Here is a 22465-nt window from a genome sequence, read left to right on the forward strand (position 1 = left end):
TGATGCCAACCAAACCAAAGAAAGAAATTCGAAAATTCATTCTTTAATTAGAAAATTAAGTTGATAATATCAAAAAATAATTCGTAACTCACAATTAATGTTGTTTTTTAATGAAATATTTATTTTAAGGAGAGAATTTTCACGGCTGATCTTCTTAATTTCGAATAATCACTTCGTGCTTAGGTTGCCTTCCTTGCGATGGAGCCAGGATTCCATTAGTTTCAATGGCTGACAGCAGAGGCGCATCAGTACAAAGTCGCAGCTAACAAACAATGTTGGTTACGCAACCTGCTCGACGAGGGCGTACAAATGGCTGCATATCTTTTAATATTTGCAGGGGTTTTGTTATAAAAATAGGAAATTTTGCAACTTGAAAGTTCTGGATTATACATTTGAGAATCCAATTATCTGAAATCTGAAAATAATATATTATCTTTAACAAAAATACTTCCCTCCGCTCAAAAATGATTTAATAACCAAAATGTGGTTGAAATATGAAGAGAAAAATTACAGAGTTTATTATTATTCAATTATTATTTTAGAGCATGATATTTGTACTTTAAAATGATAGTTTCATGCAGTTTAAGTTACTATTAACCTCTTCTCTGTGGCGATACCAATATTTTGACTATAGTGTTCTTCATAATGTAAAAATTCGTCGTGTTTTGCATAGGAGGAAATAAAATAATCAAGATCAAAAATTATGTTTGCTCATTTATTTAAATTTCAAATTTCGGATAACATAGTTAGAACTCCTCTCCTCTGTCTAAAAATTGCTCGCATTTAGTTGACGCGTCAGGCTTATTAAGTTAATTAGTTGAAATATTAAAAAGTACATTTCATCAAATTATCTGTTGAACGCTACCTGTTTTATCGGCTCAAATTTATTTAAAAGGTGTATGCTTTATTTTGTTATTTACGTAATTTATGAGAGCAGAAATTAGTAATTAATTGGATTGCTTGTTTTTTTTTTAATTCATCACTATACTATTTTGGATATCTAGAAAATAATAATTTTACAAATTCATTAATCAGAAACGAAGAATTTATATATAATTAAATGTTTGCTTAATCTGCTGCCTCTTTTTTCTTTTGAAAATACGGGGGTCAACCAACTGGCGATTTTCGTTCTTATTTCGCTCACAGCACAACGATTTTCTGAATATAGCTAGTCAGTTTGCCACGAAGACTGCGTCCATTTGATATATATTTTTATACAAACTAATTTCAAAGGTCCAGCCTCAAAATGCAACAAAACGAGTTGAAGCGGAGTGATCATGGCAAACTGACGACTGAGCGCTGCGAGAGTCAGTCCAGGTTTTTCTACTCTTGATAGCTCAAACGCGACTGCTCTACCGAGCTGCGCGGTAGACACAGCAGAAGGTTTAAAGCAACCAAGAACACACAAGTTTTTTTTCCGTAAGAGTCAGCGAAATTTTCATGATTAGGTAATGGTTGTAGTAGAAGTATTGCCATGAGGGGTTCGGGTCAAAGTTGTCGACCGTTGCAAGTGTGGGTTGTTGATTCGGTCGCTAGTTGAAAGCAGGGGTTTTCTGGCGCTTGGGTGCTGGTTGGCGTTAGTCCGAAACCCTTCCAAGTTCATCTGCCTTCTCGACCACATCTAGAAGAAAATAAAATAATAGAAGATTATAATAGATAATACCATTTGCATTTAGAGACAAATTGAAATCATATTAAAATCATCAAACCCCGGTCCTTAAAAATAAAAATTAACATGCTGATGCTTGTAAAGGTTAATTAATTAATAATTTATTATATAAAATAATATTATTTGTTTCTATTTTTTTTTTTTATTCTTTTTTGTTCATTTGTTATTAATTTATCATTAGAACCTAAATTTTATAATAGAATCATGATAGTATAGACTCCTATAATTTCTATGTTTGTTTTTTTAATCTAACAAATTTAACTTTCATTTAAATTTTTCATTTAGTAAGGAAATTTAACTCTTCAGGTATGCAATGAAAATGGAAAAAATGAGAAACAATCAGCAAGCCATTGTCTGCTACAACAATTGTGGCTAATTGTGGCCAGCTAGAACATGCACACACACAAGACTAAATGGGTCTTTGTGTAAAGTGACCACTTAGCCCAAAGCCACACATTTTCAAACACACAACTCATGTATAGCAACTCTATATATTGTTCTGCCGCTAATGAAGTCCTTAGGGCAGCGACGATAAATACGCGAGCGCTCGCGAAAGAGATGCAAAATAGCAAATCAAAACAACACAGCTTTATTTTTTTGGTGCAATCGACGCTTTGTTTGCTTGGCAAATTGGGTGAAATCAGCTTTGCAAACAACAGTGCGCAAGCTTTGACGTTTGCACGCCACCGGGCATTTTTTTTCTAAACTGATTTATAATCCTTGCTTCTCTCCATATTTAACTGCATGCACGTGAGAGTTTCACGTAACGTGTTTTTCCTTTTAATATTTTTTCTGATGCACGTGTGCAGCATTGAACAAAATTTCGTTCCCACTACGTGAGAGCGTTGTAGGATCAAAAAACAATTTATTTACAGGGGATCAGATTCGGGATCAGAGAGACGGAAGATGAGAAAAATGACGCACTTTATACAAGCAATGCTTGCAAGAAAGATAATTTTAAAAGCACACGACCGTTCTAGAACAAAAAGTGTATGTACGAGGAGAATGAGGAGTGCAAAGGAAAATAGGGAGAAAAAATAAATTGAAATTCAGAGTCTTGATGTTTGACATTTAATTCCAAACTTGGCAAACTTGTTTGTTTAGTTTTGTCAATTTTAAGAGCAATTATTTCAGCCTACAAATACTAATTTCTTTTTAAATGCATTTATAAAAATTTAAGTGTTGAAATTGCATTAAATTTTGTTAGAACGTGTATAGAGTATTTTTAAAGCTATAAAAATTTCCAAGTTATTCTAAGCACAGCAAACTTGCTTACCGCAAAGCAAAGATTAAACAAACAAAGCAACACCTATCCTTTATGGCACCTTCAATAATCCAAAGTGGCAGCTGCGTGTGATAGCAGAAGCCGACAAAATTTTCCGGCGCTTCCTGCTTGCCAGTGGTACATAGAAAAGCTGCCACGGCGTATATATGTGTGCGCATGTTTAATCGCCCCTGCTGTCAAGCTTGCAACAATGCATGATTCTCATACGCGTTTGAAAATATACAGCCAACGAAAATTCTGTTCCTGCACTATGCATGCAAATTTGGAAATGAAATGCTAAGCCATCAAAACAAAAGGAAATCCGTGGGGACAAAGAACAAAGCAACCCCAAATACCTCGAGCAGGTGATCCAGTGATGGTCTCGGACCAGCCCTGATCCTTTTTGCCACGCATCCCCATGAAGCCGCTCGGCGCCTTTTTCTGCATCTGTCCGCCCTCAAAGTCCATGTAGGGACTTGCAACTTCACCCCCTACATATGACGGGCTTTCTTTAGAAAGTAGTGCCTGAAGCAGGTTGTCCAGTTCTTCCGGGTCACTCTTTTTGCCTAAAAAATGCACAAGAAAATAAATTATCAAGAAAAGTGCATAAAGAAATAGTACGTATTTTTTTTTTATCATCCCCTCAGAATTAAATTGAAAAGGAAATGGAAAACATATCAAAGAAAAAATAAATACTAATTTCCACGTGACACAAAATATTCCTTGCGCAAGAATGAAAGTGCTATACGGAAGATTTGATTACCTCTGACTCCGAAGAAATTGCTCACAGCAGGGCCCTTTTTTCCTCGCATGCCAAAGAATCCCGCTGGTCTCTTCTTCCCTCTCATGCCGAAGAAACCCGCTGCTGGTGCCCTTTTTTCCAGAGCAGGGTCGAAAGTGTCATACCAGTCGTCAGACATCTTTTCATATTTTTGTTAGAAACAAAATGCGAAACAAAAGAAATTCTTACCTCGTAATCGTCTTTCTTGCCTCTCATGCCAAAAAAGTTGAGGTTCTTTGGCGTCTTCTTGCCCCTCATGCCAAAGAAGGAAAAGTCTGACGGCGCTCTTTTGGCCATCTCAGCCTCCCTGAAGTTCTGCACCAGGGCCTGCCAGTAGGGACTGCTGTTACGGGCCCACAACGCTGGAGGCTGCTGCTCATTATCGGGCAGGGATGCTTGGCAGCAAGATGTTGCCAGAAGCACCACCAGCTGTCCCAAAGATATCCACCTGGGCATCTGCGGAAAATAATAATATATAATTAATAAATTTCTATTAAAACTAAAAAAAATGTCGCATGTAAAACACATAATTTGTTCAATCCAAAGGAGTGAAATAAATGAACTAACGAGGGAAAAAAGTGAAAAATCTTTTTTATTTATCATCAACTATTACCAAGAGCAGGACCCCCTTGATAAAAAATCAGCTAGGCACAAAACTACACTATCACTTGAATTCATAAATATCTGATTTCCTTTTTGTGTTTTCTCTTTCCTTGCACACCACGCAGAGCCTCTATAATTGGAATGTTGATGGAATGCAAAAAAAGAAATACATTGCGGGTGTAATCATCGTGAAAATATGAAACCTTCCTCACTATGCGCGATTTTTTTTTCAACCTAGAGCATCTCATCATAACGCAATATTCAGAAAATTTGAATTGTAAATAGCAAACTCTCGCAGCTTCCTGCTTATATGTTGATGCTCTCGTTCGCGCTCTCGCACAGGTGCACTCGCGACATAAATTACTGTTGGCGTAAAACAGCGCGGAAGCAACAATAGCGTGCGCCGCTCCCGTTTCTTATACAACCCGCCGGTCCACACGTTAAGCGCTTCCTAGCTTTTTATGTCTCAAAGATAGAAAAAGAGAGCGAGGTCTGCTTTTTTCCTGTAGATAAAATAATGGTTTGCAAAGATTCATGGCCTTGTTGAAAACCGGAAACACGTGCCAGCAAATCTTAATTCATTTTAAGAATTGAGATATTGAAAACAGTAATTCTTCTTCCATAAAGTTTCAGATATTTGAAACTTGAAAGTTTAAATATATTGGCAATGTATCTGCCAAAGTTTTATTGTAAAAAAAAACACTCGCAAGAATGTTTAGCGTTCTATGAACAAAAAAACTGGTATAGCGTTTAAAATTAAAATTAAAAAAAAACCCTTAAGATCTCCTTTGCATTAATTTTTTCCAGAATGATTTAAAAGTATGGCGAATTTAACCGTGAAATTCTACCACAAAATTTAAAAGTAGTTTATTTCCTTAAACGTTTAAAACAATATATACAATTTTTTTGCAAATAAATATTCCAAAACGATAGCCTTTTTGAGCAATTGCAATCGATAAGAGTATATCTGTCATTTTGTCACCACCAGAAGATTGAGCGTCGTTTTTCTCCCGCGAAATTAAAACGAAAGGGTCTCCCTTTTGCGAGGCGAAAAACGCCAGTGGCGATGATTCGCCTACTCGGACGGTAAATGAGAGGTGCCGTTGTAGCCATCAGTGGAGCACCCTTGGGAGTTTCAACACCGGCAGAGTCGCATCTGTTTGCAACAGAGCTACGCCCGAGAAAAATGAGCTGAACATCTCGCAGCAGAAACGGGGGTGATTATTATGAGACGCTGCTCTTCCTAAACACTTACACACGTTCTCATTCTCGCGCAAAATACGGCTCAAATGTGCGCGCTAAAAATACATACCCTTCCTTGGCGGTGCCTACTTAGTTGATGGCAATTGTGTGTCTTTCTCGCCAAGCTGGGGTGTGTGTGTTTTAGGACGGGAAACGAGCTCTTTCCTTTAAATTAAGGCCATCTTTTCATACTGGCAAATGTTTAATTTTGCTGCTGAAGCAAAAAAGTAAAAAAAGCGCCGATTTCTTTACAGTTGCCTTGCTCGACTTCTTTTATAAATCTGGATTCTTCTGTCTCTTCAAAACTCTGGGTGAAACTTAACTTGGTAAATACAGGAAATTACTGGTTTGCATTGTAAATTGCGTGTTTGCCGTAAAAACCTCAGAAGACACAAATAGAGCGGAGGAAATTGGTCATTATTAGTGATTGGTCCTTTGAAGTATGCTCGCTCACTTCGTTCATCCAAGGAAATTAGCAATTTTACCATGGGCAATTGTGCCTCTTCGCTCTCACGCTACAACCTTGCCTGTTAATTGAAAGTAAAAACGCAAAAGCAGCCTGGCGTACACGGCGGAGGAGCGGGTTGCCTAACAAAGCAACCGGCAGGGAGCTTGCTTAATAGCTCTGCTCGTGTTTCTGTCTCTGCAAATGCGCCTTTCTCACTAGGATTTTTTTTATTCTTGTTTTGGTTAATTATTTGCATGTCCGCGCAGCGCGAGATCAAAGCCAGCGGGGACAAAGTGGGAAAGAGGAAATCGCACTTTTAATGAAATACAGTCAGAGTTTCTTTTTGAGTGTCTCCTGTGCACAAAGGTTGGCAACGTGGTGGAAAAAGTGTGATGGATTCCCTGCAGGGCACTACGGCCGAGCGTTTTGCAAAAGTTCCGCCTTTATAAAGGCAAAAAATCTCTACGCTATCATATCTGTGAGTGAAAGTTTGGAGGGTTTTTTTTCTCTTCCCGAGAATAAATTCTGAAATTGAAAAACGTTGAGATGTGGATTAGAACGGACTTAATCCTCTTCAATCCTCTTAAAGAATGCTTTATTTTTATAAAAATATATATCATTCAACCAAACGGCTCAGCGGTAAAAATTTTTTTTTCAACAATGACAAGGCCCGCTTTACTTCACCTCCATGAACGTCTCCCTGAGTGCCAACCTCTTCACTCGAATTAAAAATGATCGTCCTCGTTTCTGTCGCGGATAATTGTCCGATCTTTCCCATTTACTTTCCCAAGAAAAATGCAGAGCCAAATTAGGAGAGCGGATATTTTTCTTCGACAGGCTTTTATTAATAATATTTTAGAGCTTAAGTCAAATTATTTAAATTAACATTGAAATTTCAGGGAGTAAATTTCGCAAATATAATAATTTTTATTACCAAACTACAGAAGAACTTTAAATAATAATATATAATAATTTAATATCAATAACGATGATGTAAAATGAACTTTTTTTAAATTCAACAAATTTCAAACAAAACCATAATTTATAAGCTTATGCAACTAATGCGTTTTTTTATACTTAATTAACCCTTTTAATGAATTTAGATATTAAAAGTATGTTAAATAATATTTATGGATGCAAATTTTGATGTAATTGTCATATATAATTCTTCACACATAGATTAATTACTATTTATTTTGAGTTGAAAAAGGTGCTAGCTCACTTTTCTTGATGAAATAAAATAAAAATTGCAGAAGAAGTTTTAAATTTTACACTTTTACACTTTTTAGATCAAGTTTAAGGTCCAGAGCGACCACTGAAGTAAGGAAAATTAAAAGCTCAAATAAATCCAACCTCAAGACATAAAAAGTAGCACGGAGAAACACAAAACTCAATTTCAAAAGCTGTAATGAAATCCAGCCAAGCGGAGCGCATCAGTAACACAGCGACGGCACGACAAGGAAGCACGTCCCGCTTTTTTCAATTACTCTAATGACTCAAATAATATAAAACGCGCCTCTCCAGAGACCCCCCTTGTAAGAAGATTTCAACTTAATAACGGCCGTGTTAATTAAATATTTCCTTGCGAGCAACGCAGGCGCACTTGAAAATGAAAATTCTTGCGTCGTTCCTACACACGGCCTCGATTTGATGAGAATCGCAAGCCGTGGCGGCAGAAATTAAGTGCTTAGTTAATCCAGCGCAGGCAGGCATGTGAGCAGCCCACAAGTTGATTAAGCTCGCCTCGGCACGACTTAATGCCGCTTTATTCGCCGACCCTGTGTGTCAATACACCTGCGGGTAAATAAATAAATAAATTGCGAGACACACAAGAGGGGGCGAAACGTCTAACGAGCAAGGGGCTGTGCACGTCCCTTTACGAGAGAGGCGCAAGACCAAAAAGTTTTGCACGGCGCCAACAGCACAACTGAATTATTTAACTGAAGCGAAAGGGTAAACAAAAACACCCCGAGTGTGGCTGTTTCTTTGGGCGCGCCATACTTTTATCGTCAGAAAAGCATAATTTGCTACCGATAATTTTCGCTTCCTGAAGTACACAAGTGCTGACAGTTAAATTTGATCCAGCTCGTTTCGTGTTTAGTTTGCAAGAGGCGCAAAGGCAAACACGCCGATGTGTATTTCGGAAGGCGAAGAGGAAATAATCTCCAAACGCGCGCGCGTCGCTAACATTTCGCGGATGTTTGCCAAGCCTGAATAAAAAGCAAGCAAATCCAAACAAGATCAACATTCATGGAAATACAGGCACACGGCAAATTCCCTCATTACGAGCAAACAATGCATCCTTTTGAGCCTCCCACATTGGAAAACAGCGATTTTGGTTTGTGGGCAGACAATTATTGCAAATAATATGCTGGGTGGGCGCTGGGAGGCTCAGAAAAAAATTCGCAGCAGTCAACTTTGCGTCGGTTTGCGGCCTGCAAAGTACAAAACTGTGGCGGCGGCCGAGAGCAAGTTTTGTTTGCATTCGCGTGCCATATTTGTTATTTTTGCTCTCTGCCCTGAGAACGAAACAAAACTCTAGCTGTGTTGATTTTTCGCGTTGCGAAAAAAATACCGACACGTAAATAAACGTGAAAAAAGCTAATTGGAATTTTGCGTATGCATTTTTCTTAGACGAGAGATATGAGTAATCGTTGGAATGCGTGCCTGCAAAAGACATAAGAGATCTTGACTGGACAAGCTTTTGTGCTCGACCAATTATTCAGAAATAATTTTTCGAGGATTTAAAAAATGTACTTCTCACAATAAAACTAGGAAACATTCTTTCCAGTAGAAGAAGTGGAACTATTTTACTTCTCTATAAAAGTAAAATATTTAAGAATACCGTCAAGAGAACTATGAAAAATACAGCATGCCTCCCTTCTCAAGCGGATTTGTAAAGCGGATTCGCCAAAAAAAGACAAACACACACGGCTGTGTGTGCAGCAAAAAGCTTGGATAGGGGTTTGTTGAGCGTGTGCTGAGAAATTCATCCCGTGTGTGCTGGGATAGCATAGAGAGCTAAGGAATTGTTAGACTGCTTGCTTGTTACCGGCAAAGACTCTTGACCTTTAGTAAAAAGTTGCTGGCTTGGCGGCACTCCACCTGCCTCCATCGCCTCTGCCACCCTTCTGGCTGCCGTCGAGAGTCGCTCGCCGATTCAAAACACTCGCAACACGCGGCCCACAATCGGCCGCCGCGATCTGTTTGTGTTTTGTGTGCGCGCTTAATTGCCAGCCTGCCGAGGGTGCGTGCGCTTTTAATTAGGCTGTGCGGGCGCAACTCGAGCTACTTAAATCGAGGCTATTGAATTTTAACGCTTTCGAACACAAGTCCTATTTTTAGTATCTTTACTCAATTTGGCCCGGATTATAATTCAATGTTTGATTTTGTTTTTTATAATGCAACTTTTAAGGTAACGAGGTCAGTGGGCATTGTTAAAATTTATAGCTCTCTCGCTAACCATAAGGCTAAGGCTCGCACCAAAAACGCTTTATGCTAATCAAGACTGTAACTAAATAGTGCGTTTTAATTTGTTCTTTTCTGAATTGCACCGGGGGTCCATACGAGCACCACCAAATTTGCTAGAAAGCCCCCGGATCAGTTGGTTGGGAATAAAAAATGTACCAAGGGTGCTCGACTACGGAAAAAAACCAACCCGAGATAGCCAAATAAGCTCACGGGGGGGGGGGGGGGCATAAACAAAAGTCTCCTCAATATTGTCATGTGCGCTGCATATGGAAACAACAATAACAAAGCATTGCAACCAAATACAAATTCCAAATTTTAATCAGCATACGGATGCATTAGGTTTATATGGAAACACCAACCTTTTAGATTAATATATTTTTTTTTAAACTAAAATCAAATACGAAAAAAATTTAATTGAATATTTTTGTCACGTTAAAATGACCGAAGCATAAAATAATATGTTCAGTTTCCATTTTTTTAAAGGTAAATTTCTCTCTTTTTCTGCACGTTATTTTTAAATGGAGACTTCAGTTCTTGACACGCCTCTTTAAATTAAATACGCATTTGTGCAGAATAAATTGAAATACTCTCTCGGAATAAAATTATGAAAAATTTCAACAGGAACAGCTTGACAAGTCTTCCAAAAAAGAAAAAAGAAGAGGGGTGGAAAGTGCGTGATAAAAATCAGAGAGCTCGCTCATGCTTATAAGCAAAGCCGAGCAAGAGGGAGCAGGCGACTGCAATTAAGGCCCAAGTCGGTCGTACATACATGCAGAGCATACGCAATAAATTTTTCTTCCAGAAAGGAAACATGCACTCATAAAGCGAGAACAAATGAACAAAGAACAAGACTCCACAAGGTGGCATAAAAAGTTCTTTATTCGAGCATCGGGGAAAACTTTTCTTGTTTTCTTTCTGCAAATTTACACACGTTTACGCGAATGTTAAAAAATGAGGGCTTAAATCGTGTGTCTCTGGGCGGTTGTTTCGCCGACGATGACCTCGCGCTCACATCACATAATTAGAGCAAACGCACTCTGCTAAAGTGCTTTCTCGCAGCCTAATTATCTACGGCAAAGACCACTAATTGACAGAGAAGCACCAATTCTGCTTTAGAGCTTTAGAGGAAGGAAAAATGTATGTTAAGTGCTAAATTATAAATGTAAGCAATTAGAATTTGGAAATCTCAGTCGATTTTTTATAAAAATTTGAATGCAATTATTATAAAAAGCGTACAGTGATTAGAATTTTCCATGAAACAAGCTTTTAATGAAACCTTCAATTAAAGTCTTAAATCCATGTGTACCAATAAAAAAAACATTATTTCAAAAAGAAATGTCCACATAATATTTAACGCTTTAATTATTAAGCCAAACTAACATATTATAAGTTATATATTTTTCGCTCCAAAGGCTTTTATTGTTTTTCTTTTTAGTCTGAATACAATTTTAGAGAAACTTTCCTTGACACTTAATGGTCTTTAAGAGCAAAATAATTAATTATATTAATGCTTCCGAGAGTTAGAATAAATCTTTGCAATATCTCGTCAAAGTTGTGCTAAGCGCGAACCTTGGAATAATTTATTATGAGTCGCTCCTTTCCTCGTCCCAAGACAAGCAGCACGCAAATGTGTTTGGATAAGTAAGTTAAGTTTGCAAAGCACGGAGTGGAGCATTGGGAGAGCAAGCAAGTAGTTTTCACTTAGAGTCACGTGACCCCAGCAAAGTACACTACTTGATGTCAAACGCTGTACTCTGGAGCGGCTTTGGCGAGGCAGATTCCCGCCAACTAACCGAGACGAAATAATGCTCGAGCGTGAACTGTAAAGCCTCGGAGCGCAATTCGTCTCTGCTCCTGGGCGCCTGCATTAGAATAACAATTAATGCACACCGACCGCCGGCAAGTTGTCAGTTAGCCACTTTTGCCGTGTCTCGCGCGCTTGGCATTCCGCGAGCGTTGCGGCGAAACTTACACAACCCGCTGCTAGAGCAATCAGGTGGGCTATTCTCTCGTGAGTATGCAACCGGCACAACGTCGGCCAGCAACAAGCTGCACACGAAATTAATTTTTCCCTCGCCTCCGCTGCTGAGGAGGCAAAGGCGCGTAAATCACGCACAATATTATTGTACGAGGGCAGCCTGTTGTTCCTTCCTGCCCTATTTATCGGTCTGCAGAGAGTTGCAGGATCAAAGTAGAATGGGAGTGACGAAACGCAAGCTGGTTGTGGGGCAACAGTAAAGGTCAGGTGAAAAAATATCTATAAGTGGCACATTGCGTCCATCAAGAAGTTTTTCTCTTGCGCAAGCAAAATTAAATAAATGCTATGGAGTTTAATGACAATGATTATATTTTTGTGAAAACGAGATAATACTTTATAAGGGAATTATTAATTACTTTTTAATATATTTTTTTTTTTACTAATTTGTAATTTCGAGTGTTTGACAACAACTTATAAACATTTTATAAAAAAAAGTTTACATTTTATTAAATAAACAAATGATTTTATTTTAAATTTACAATATTTATGGCAGAAATATTTAATTAAAATATAATTAAATTATATTCTTATTTTTTTTTTTGCTTTTTCACCAATGATGTGGGATCACCGCGGCGGCCGAGTCTATTTTGATATGTATTGTGCGTTTTAGCAGACATCTGCTAGTTTTAATTGTAAACATTTTTTTTTTCAAATTTAAATTTTTTTATGGTCTGAAAAGAAGAAATAATAATAAAAGTTAATTCTTATGTACTGCAGCAGTAATAGAATAAATTATTTATCTCAATAAATAAGCTTTCATAAAAAACATTACATACGTTGTTGTAATATTAAGTTTCTAATCCCTATTTTGATTTAGAATATTTTAATTATAAAAATAATAAATAAAATTTTTTGAACGATAAGATGATGTCTGAAACTACACTTTAATTATCGCGGATTTATGTGCTACGCTAATCAAAATTTTGTAATCACCCCTTAAATTGCTCACAAAAAATGGATAAAATCATTTGTCAGAGTCTGGCTCAAATTACATTGATCTTGATAAGCCCGACATGATTCAGTGCATTTCTTGCGATATTTGAAACACGATTTTCACTGAAGTCTTGCTCAGTCAAGACTCTCGTCGGCGACTGTGTACAAGCGTCGTAACGAAGCCGGGGTTGTAATCTCTGGGTTAGATTAAGGTGATTATTGTGTTAGCCTTGCCTTAGGGCAATCACGCTGCTCTGCTCTCTTGCCTTCGCCCTAACCAGAGGACCTGCAAAAAAACCCCAACAAGCCCCTGGAAATAATTACAGCCAACTAGCTAACCGGGCTTCTCTCGTAAAACGAATGCGCAAACATATATTAGTTTGAAGATCCTGCAAGAGCGGCAAGAACACCGCAAAAGTAATCTCTGAATCCCTGAACTACCACAGAGACATCAAGACAAATTAAATAGCATGAAACAGGAATTTTGATGAATTAAATTGTTTTTAAATTTAAATTCTTTTTAGGCAACGCTGAAAAAGCAATTCATTGAGATATATTAATGATATGTTTCTCTCTTATTTTAAATATTTAATTTGTCAATTAATTTGGATAAGTTCATGTTGGGGCAAAGTTGCCCTTTGTCGAACCCAATAAACATTGAAACTAAATTCTTCTTTTTATAATTCCAACAATATATGCATATAAAAGAGAGCAAAGTTTTGAATTTGTGCAGGATTTGCAAAATCTTAATCATTGTTCGTATTCAAGAGCGAAAGTAAAATGATTTAAGAGAAAAGTATTAATCTTGACCGTTTTAAAAATATAATTTTATATATTTTTAACTTTGCTGTTTTATAACGGAAAATTACAGCGCTGGAAGGTCATTCTTGCTTTTTATTTGAGGGAAATATATTTCAAAAGCGCTACTTTAGCGCTAGCTTGAAAAGCATGCAGTAGCTTTCAACTAAACAAACAATAAAAAAAAGAGGCGAGTAAACAAGCAGCATGCAAGCATAAATCACGGTCGCTAAACTTTCCCGCCACCCACGCCGGGAAAATCCGCTTGCAGTTTGGTATTCAGTGTTTGCTCTCTCGACGGTGGTGATGAGATAAAAAGTCCCTGGTGACGATTACAAAGTGTGCGAAAAATAAACGCTCGCACGCTAATGAAAACAGCGGCAACTTTACGTTTGCTTGAGAAAAAGAAGAAAAAAAAAAAAATAATCCGCCCTTTTTCCGGCACGTTGATTTACAACCGGGCGCAGACTCGTTTTTGTTTTGTTTTTAACGCGAAGCAGGTCATTTCGCCGAGCATGATTCATATTCATGAATTAAAAGTGCTCAAATGATGGCGCAGAGGCGTTGTGAGCGGTGCCAATTTGCATATTTTGCCCAATATCCCTTTCGGCTCCATCTCGCTTTTAATACAAACAGAGGGATATTTATGGGATTCTATCTCGGGTTATTCCGCTCGCTTTCGCGTGTGTGCGAAAATAAATTCTCATCAGCGCGCTAAATGATCGACGCTCCCAGAAAATGAAGCTTTCCGCCGACGTGCAACTAAAACAAATGTGAGATAATTTAGTTGCCAAACTTGTATTCGCAAAAATTCTCTTCTGCTTTGTGGATCAGGCTAAGCTTGCCACTGAATGTTGGAACTGCTTGCTTTATTCATTATCTCTTTTTGATTCACCTTTTTACATTAGTAATTAAATCAAAAGCGAGCGGAAAGATTAGTGGGTGAGGAATTTGTACCAAAATCAGTCTCTCAACCTGGGATTTGTTAATTAATTAGTTTAAATGCGATTTTTAATTAATTCTATTAAATTTTAATTACATAAAACGGTGTCCAAACCACAGTTTATAGAAATGCACGCACAATAGGTAATTTTCTCTTTTCACGTTAAACTGCTATATTTCAATATAATAAATAAATTTAAAATAAAGCCATTTATAAATTGTACATTTTTTCCTTTTAATCACCGACAGCAAGACATAATGTTTTATAACACCCAAGAGTAAATTTTTTCTGTAAAAAAGAGAGGTGTGCATTTATTTGAAATTTTATCATAAATTCAGTTACAACAATTTTTAAGTATTCAAAATTATTGACTCATTTTAAATTTACTTTGCAAGGAGTACCAATAAATGGTGAATCAATCATAATTAAATGCTAATGCCAATCCATCAATCCCATTTTTACCTCTTATATTTTTCCCTCATTAATACTTTAATACATCAAAAATAAACATAATTTATATCCTTTGCCGTGAGTTATTTTGACTGAAACGAAAGACGGGTCCTGTAATGGGCTGGAAGAGATTTCGCAGGCGCTCTCCAGTCTCTCTCTATATGAATTATGCATTTATACCTCTAATGAGGTGCTAAACTTTTGCTTCACATCATACATAAGATACTTTTGCAAAGCGTGCGCTCGCCATTAAAATTTTAATAATGCAAAAACACCTTCTTGGTGAAAAGCTCTGCTCATTTCCTTGAGAGAAAGATGAGAATTTTTTTTTATCACCCTCGGAAAAGACGGAATTTGCATGAAAAGAAAAATCAGAGAACTTTTTACCCATCACGAAAAAACTCATCTGTGTCTATTTTTGAGTCGATATTCCGTGTACAATGCGGGGTGCGCACGACACTGTCACATGTTGTGTAAATTATGTTTTTTTTTTTTTGTATGAAAGCTCCACGAGAGCGCACGGCCATTTATAATTCACGTGCAGTTGGGCGTGAAGGGCCGTTTGCGGGTGCGTGCGTCAGACAGGTGTGAGGCGAATCTCACAAGTTGCTGATGCACATGCACCACAACTACTTGGCAAAATTGCCTCCCTCTTCTCACTCTCGCGCCTGAATTCGAGGCTTAAGGGCCGCTTGCTTTTAACCCAGAATAAAAATTTATCTCGCGTCTGTTGCACCTGTAGCGACTCCTCTCGTATTCAAATCCGCCCCTAGTCACCTCCAAGCTCTTTCCTTTTCTTACTCTCACGGGGCACCCACACGTTCACATTCAAGGCTCATAGTTTTCCCCATGCTGTGTGTTCAGAGACCTTCTTTCAAGACTGCCAAGAAAAAATTGTAAATAAGCAGAGCCAATTTAATTTAAGTTAAATTCATTTTGTTACAGAATAAGATTTTGATGCAAATTAAAAAAAAATAGAGAAGGATTATCTTCAGGCATAAATTTTAATTATTTGTTTGAAGAAGTTGACACTTGAGGAGATGATCAGATCAGCATGGAAATGAAGAAGTCGGGCTTGTCCTCGTTGTAAAAATTGTTTTTGTTCAAACACAAAACGGCTGCTTCTGTTTCTGTATAAAAACAATTTTTTAAAACGAGGACAAGCCCGAATTCTTCATTTCCTTAAATTTTAATTCTGGTTATTTGTTGATTTAAGTTATTTTCTTTCGAACATAAAAAAGTATAAATTGTAGTAATTTGTATGTCTCGTCAATTACTGACCAGTGCATTAAAAATTTGCAAATTAAAAGATCAAATTTAAATATTAATTCATTCAAGGAAAATCTGAGATATATATTTTATCTTAAAAAGCAAGAATGAGCACGAATAAAAATTTTGATACAAAAGTGAGCAAATTTTTATTTTGGTTTTTTAAAAGATAATATAAAATATCAAAAATATGTCTAGTTATTAACATAGTTAATTCGAATATAATATTTCTTGCACTTCTTTGGTGGCAGACGTAGTTCAATAAAATAAAACAATTCTTTTTGCTCCCTGCACATTCCCATGCAAATTAACTTCTAAAGAGAAATCTCGAACCATACAGAGAGAGCAATTCAATATAATAAGTTTACATAATACAAACGCTCATTTATCACTCGCCATATGTTAATGCGTCTCGCAAACTTTTCTGATAAAACTTTTATCATTTCGAGATGATCAGTGGCGTCTTAGGGTGCACATGCGTCTGCCTATACCCACCATCGCCCTATCTGGCTCTACCCGTTGGTGTTTTCGGCGGCGCGGGCAAATATTAAGCATTTGTTTGCTTTGCCGTATTGAAGCTCGCTCGTTTGTTATTTGCTCTCTCGCGCTACATTAGCCTTGTCATTTGGCGTTGCATAATTTATTTCGAGCGCTTGACGCTCGCTATCTGGCGAAAGTGGAAATGAAGAAAGCGTGTGTCGCATATAATAGGCAATAAATAAGCAGCAAAACCGCCCACCTGTTATTTATGGCGCATCAAATAATGAGAATGCATCGCTTCTCAAGGGAAACAAAGAATTCCTCCAAAGCAGCCCAATTTGAATGGGACGAAAAGTGCGCAGGTGGTGGAATTTTACGTGAAGAGTTTAGGAAGGAATTCGTTCCAGAGGTTGCGCTTCATGAATAGAAATTGCGCGAGAATGGCAGGGTGATTCAATTGCCCGCGAGGAAAACTTGGGAATTGTCAGGTTGAGTTCCGGAATTGGATTTCTTTCAGCAGGTAGTACACGCGTAACTCTTCAAAGAAGTTTTGCAACTTAATTTAAAAAAATGGCGTGTCAACCTTTCACAATTTAAACAATGCTAGGCAATCATTTTATGGTTTTTATGATGAAATATTTTAATTTTTATTATTAATTAATTTATAATAATGTTAAGCAACTAAACTATAAGCAAAGTAAATACATCTATGGAAGTTGAACAACCAATTAAAAATTGATAATTTATCAATCAAATATAAAACTTTTAATTTATTCATTTATTGTTATTAATAAAAGAAAAATACTAGAAATTTTTTTTATTGTAATTAATAATAAATTTTTCTATTTTACTTAATAATAAATATTTTTTTAAATAAATAAATTTATTTAAATTTATTAACTTATCAATTTTTTATTAAAATATTGTTTCTTTAATCATAAAAAAATTAATTTAAATATTTATTAACAAACAAATAAATCATGCAATGCAATTAATAGACTTAATAATTAAGAAATTCAAATTTGAAAGACCATATCTCCATAATTTTACTATATATTATATTTAATATCTTAATGCGGTATATACACACAAAAACATCTATTAAATAAGGGTTTTCATTATCATAAAAAGTCGGAATCTAATGCCATCAATTATTAAGTCATGCACGGTTCAGCGTTTGCCGTTCTGAGGCAAATCTAATTGTAAAGCCGATTAAAGCGGCAGAAATAAAAATTGAATACGAAATTATGCAACTCCCAGGCATTTTGGTTGCGAGCTGATAAATTTCATACATAATTCAAACCGTAAATGTGAACCGTATCTGCGGCGGCTGACTTCTCTTTGCTCCCTACAAACATGCAAAATCACCAAATGGCCGCAGTGGCTCACGCGCTATACAGTTTTCGTTTCAGTCCACACGATTTGCTTTCGTTTGATTGCCACCGCTGCGAGTACGCAAGTGTGTGTGACCAAGCGGATTTTTATTTTTATTTCCCTCGTGCGATCGACTGCCAACGATAAAGTCGCGCGCAAATTAATAAATTGCTGCTGTGATGGCGCCAAAACATGCACTCGCACTGATTTTAGCTGGCAAATTTTTTATTTCAAGAGAAAGCGGCATATTTCAACTCGGCACCTTTAGAAATTATTTAAAGTGGAATTTAAATACTGTACTTAAAAAAAATAATTCCCGAAATTTCCTACAATAAATTGAGCAGGTTATGGTCGTAGCAAACACCTACAAATTTCAGATAAATCTAAGATAATTATTGTGTGCATAGCAACACCAGCCTCAAAGCAATTAGTCGTGTTGACTGAAAGTAATGCGTGCAACCAGTTGGGAATAAATTGTTTCCTCGCATGAAATTACGGCTAAAATAATGCTCCGGTAGCGCGGCCAGCCTTAAAATAATAATTCGCTGGCATGAAACCCTTTTTTGAATATGTGCTTAGAAAATTGTTTTATGCATTAAACAATACCTGTTATATGTACTTTCGCACCCATATTTTTTGCTATAAAAATCGATTGAAAAAACTATTAAACTTAAAATAAAAGCGCTAATAAGTTGCAGTTGAAACTCTAAACATTTGGATTTATGTTTTAGGTCAGGCCAAGACAATGTTTCTTATCGGCCTGTATACCATTATTGAGCTCACTTATTTTTTTACTGGGTAATTTTTATTTTTATGATGAGAATTGTTTAAATTTACAAATAGCTAGTTCGGTGTGCATTTGTTAGCAAAATTCTGTGTCCCGGTGGCAAGTCCCATAATTGGCCGCCGCAAGAGAGAGACGCGAAACTGGGTAGGACAGCTGTGGAAACAAAGCATGCCCGTTTTGTTTCCTAAAGGCAGCCTTGGGAATGAGAAAACCAAAAAGTCTCCTCAGCATATTTACAAAGTTTCTTCTCCAGGGCATCGCCAGTCTTCATTTAAGAGTACAAATATTCAGGCAGCACCGCACTAGAGAGACGAGCAGAAAAAAATGAAAACGCGCTGCGGAGGAAAAAAATGAAACAATTAGGCTTGTTGCACACATGTATGAAATAAATGCACGACTTTTTAAATTTATGTCTCCCGCTTAGTCACTCGTGTTGAGCATTTAGCAGACAACGAGCACATATGAGTAAAAATGCTTTTAAACGATCTAGATTAAAATTTACTAAAGTGCGACGCGTGCAAATAGCGAAGATTTATTATCACACGCAGCGAAAGATAATAAAAATGATTTCCACAGGACTTTGGTGCAGGTCGATACTAAGTTTGATTGCGAAACCAATTTATATGCGTTTCATTTCCACCTCATTAATTTCACACCAAAACCGACTAGAAATGGCGAATAATAATTAAGAAAATACGCGAGTCGGTCTAATCCGGGCAAAACACGTCGCTCCTAATCTCAACTTTGCTCGCTCACGGCAGACTTGAATGAAACGCGTTTCAGCTACAGGATTTGAAGGACTTTGCCAAGTTTGCTCTCAGCACCATCGTTGCGGCCAGCGAGATTGCGGCCGCTTCATTTGAATTTAATCTGCTGCGTTTCCTGCAGAGCCTCGGAAAAACCGCTGTCCTTTTCCGCCTCAATGCACCCCTTACATCCGAGCTAGGCATGTAATTTCGCTTTATTCAGTGCGTACGTGTTTCCGGGAAAGGTGTCAGTGTGGTGCGGACGCAGCATTTGGCAAGTTTGATGGATGTGCGCGCGGGGAGGATTAGTGATTGTTTTCAGCATGGATTATGTATGCTGGCGTATTGTGTGTTCGCAGGTGGTGTACTTATTTTTTATTTAAATGTTATAAACAATTGAATGAAATTGTTAATTTTTTTAAATCGGTACTGAAAAAAGCAATATTTTGAGCAATACTAATGTTTTCTCTCTCTCTCTCGTGTTTTAAAATTTTCGTTTTTGTCATTTATTTGGATGAGTTCATGTATGGAGCATAGTTGCCCTAAATTCAAACCCAATAAACATTTCTTGAACCTAAACAATGTTATGTGCAAACATCAGTCTAAATAGTCCCGGATAACAAAACTTAAAATTAAATAAACTTTTTTCAGAGTCCTTAATCATTATTTTTTATTTTATGATGAAAAATTAAGCTGTGTAATTCAATCAATGTTTGGTAGTTGGAAAAATTTCTTTGGAAATAATGGGATTTTTTGCACATTAAATAACAAATTATAAAAAAATAAGTTTTTACAACAAACCAATAAAATTCACTCAATTTTAATAGAATTTTGTTACATCCGATGTTTTCGTGCCTGATCAAAATAAAATTATAGTTTCAGTTAATTAGGAAGAAAGACTTTCGGTAGAAATTTATGACAGTTTGAATTGTAAAGAATGTTTCACATGAGTCCAAGTCTGTGTGCTTAGCTCTCAAAATTTAATGATAAAACGAATCTCGTCGCTTCGCAAGTCCGCATCTCGGTGATGAGTGTCTCTAAACAAGGCAAGACAACAAGCACTAGAGAAAACCTGCTCGTTCATCTCCCCGAATCCAAAATAGGGAAATTGTAGTGCTAAGTAAGACATAACGAGAGCGCTTACTCACCTTGCTAGGTCGTGGTGCGGCCCGTAATGAGACCTCTCAGCCCGCACGCCGTGCTTTAAGTGCGCCCCGAGTGACGTCACGACCCTTCTACCTACCCCATTTCATTCACCAGGCCCGCGCGCGCCTCTGCAGACACACGCCGCCGCCGCACGGCCTCCTCCGCCCCCGGTCTTCCTCCCCACATATGGGCTATTGAGGATGAACTGATTGAGATTATCGCACTCACAATCATAGGGGAAGTTGGGAAAAGAAGGGATAAAGTCACGCCGCTTGAAGTACGTCGCTAAAATTTTCCGGAAAGGAAATAGTTTAAATTTTAGCAATTCAAGTTTCTCAAGGATCTTTTGAGATTTTGAAATAAAAATTTGATACAGAAATAGATTTAAAATAATAATAATAATAATAAACATTAAAAATAGAGCTAATTTTATTATTTAAAAAAAAGTCGTGTATTTTTAGAATTGAACTAATTTAGCAGGAATTTATTTAGATTTATTGTTTAATTTTATAATTTGTTTTAAATATTTTGAATTTGGCGTTTACCGATACTTTCGTTTTTTAAATTAAATGATTTAAACAATTTCAATTTTTAAATTGAATATAAAATTACTTTTATTTAATATAAATTAAAAGAAATTATAGTTTCACAAAGAGTTATTACGACTATTTACGATTTTCTTATTTTTAGTACTCTGTTGACATTATTGTAATTTATTCGAAAACAGGACATTTTAAGGGTCAAATTTGAACTTAAATTGCCTTAAACCCTCGGTGCGGAAAAGCAGCCGACCCCCCTGCGGACGAAAGCACTCAATATTAGTGTTCCCACCGCGCGTTCGTCTCCTCTTTTCCTGAAGCGTGTTCACTAAATTATTCATCTCGTGCAGCAAGATTTCAGCTGCACACTTGCGCCAACAACGCATGAGCTGCTTATCCCAGGCCGCCTTTAATTATCCTTCTCCGGAACACAAACTTTTAATGCAGACTCGTGCGCGCGGCATGGATCGTGAAAGGGAGGAATTATAATTTTTATCGGCACAAGCCTTTTACGATTTTGCGTGCGACTTTTTACAGTCGGCAATGGCGTGTGTGTCTTGATGAATTTTTTTTTACTGCCCGCGCATTTGAAACGTTTTTGTAGTGCTGACACTGACATTTGGTTCGTCCAAACAATTTTCAATAAAAAACCCTTTGATTTTGTTATTTCAACAGCGGTTGTAATCAAGTTAATGTTGACTGTTAATTAGCAGAACATCAAATATCCTTGTAACATTCAAATACGAAGTAATAAAGCATTTGAGTGGTTTCATTTCAATTCAGAAGGGTCGTGAGTTGGTATAGTGGGTGGTCGTCAGTAACGGTCAGTGCCGGCTTGAAATTTCTATTTGATCGGCAACCATGAAAAAAGCAAAGAGGGCCATGGATAAGAACACACTTATTAAAAGAAATATTAAATTTTGTCAAAATTTTAAATTCCAATATGGTTAAAAACCAACTTGGATTTAAAATTTGCATTAAAAAGCGTGTTTCAGTAAATAATACGTATATATTAAACTACTAAATTTGTTTCTCAGTTATGTTGCTCTGTTAACCCTAATTTTCCGAGTTTTAATTGAAATTTTGATTTTTTGTGACTCAAAAATATTAATTTTTGAGGCATTTTTAAAAATTAATTTCTCAATTAAAAGTCAAAATTTTGGTTTGTATATTCCATTCTTTAAAACCAAGTGTTTCTCGCACAGTTTCAGTAAATCCACGTAAAAACCTCTTAAAAAATACTAAATTTGTGTTTCCTATATGATTTTTTTTTGCAATGCCATCAAATTTACAAAATACCACAGTACAATACAATTTTCATGAATATGGCAATGAAATTCAAGAGGAAATTTCTTTCCAAAGCAAACAATACAGTTGAACAGAAAATTTATGCACAAACAAAGTTAGCCGCAACAGAAGTGCTCTTTATAGCAAATAAGGCGAGAGAGCAAACGGTTCATAAATGTCGGCAAAGTTTCGGAATA

The 22465-nt window shown here is 36.7% G+C and overlaps 1 protein-coding gene across 2 annotated transcripts; it reads right to left on the reverse strand.

Annotated features, from left to right (window-relative positions):
• Window positions 1-701: 701 nt before the first annotated feature.
• On the reverse strand, window positions 702-20574 carry LOC132195222 (tachykinins). Of its 2 annotated transcripts, none has more exons than XM_059617068.1 (5): window positions 20445-20574; window positions 3904-4170; window positions 3697-3853; window positions 3290-3499; window positions 702-1621 (listed from the first exon to the last, which is right to left on the reverse strand). In XM_059617068.1, the coding sequence occupies exons 2-5, from the start codon at window positions 4168-4170 to the stop codon at window positions 1578-1580; spliced, it is 678 nt and encodes a 225-aa protein (XP_059473051.1). In that variant the 5' UTR covers window positions 20445-20574; the 3' UTR covers window positions 702-1577. The 2 variants fall into 2 exon arrangements, with proteins under 2 accessions (XP_059473051.1, XP_059473050.1); XM_059617067.1 differs by lacking the exon at window positions 20445-20574 and adding an exon at window positions 9060-9179.
• Window positions 20575-22465: the final 1891 nt, after the last annotated feature.

The sequence above is a fragment of the Neocloeon triangulifer genome, unplaced genomic scaffold (assembly GCF_031216515.1).
Source record: "Neocloeon triangulifer isolate White Clay Creek 2 clone unplaced genomic scaffold, ASM3121651v1 ptg000009l, whole genome shotgun sequence".
Taxonomy (NCBI): domain Eukaryota; kingdom Metazoa; phylum Arthropoda; class Insecta; order Ephemeroptera; family Baetidae; genus Neocloeon; species Neocloeon triangulifer.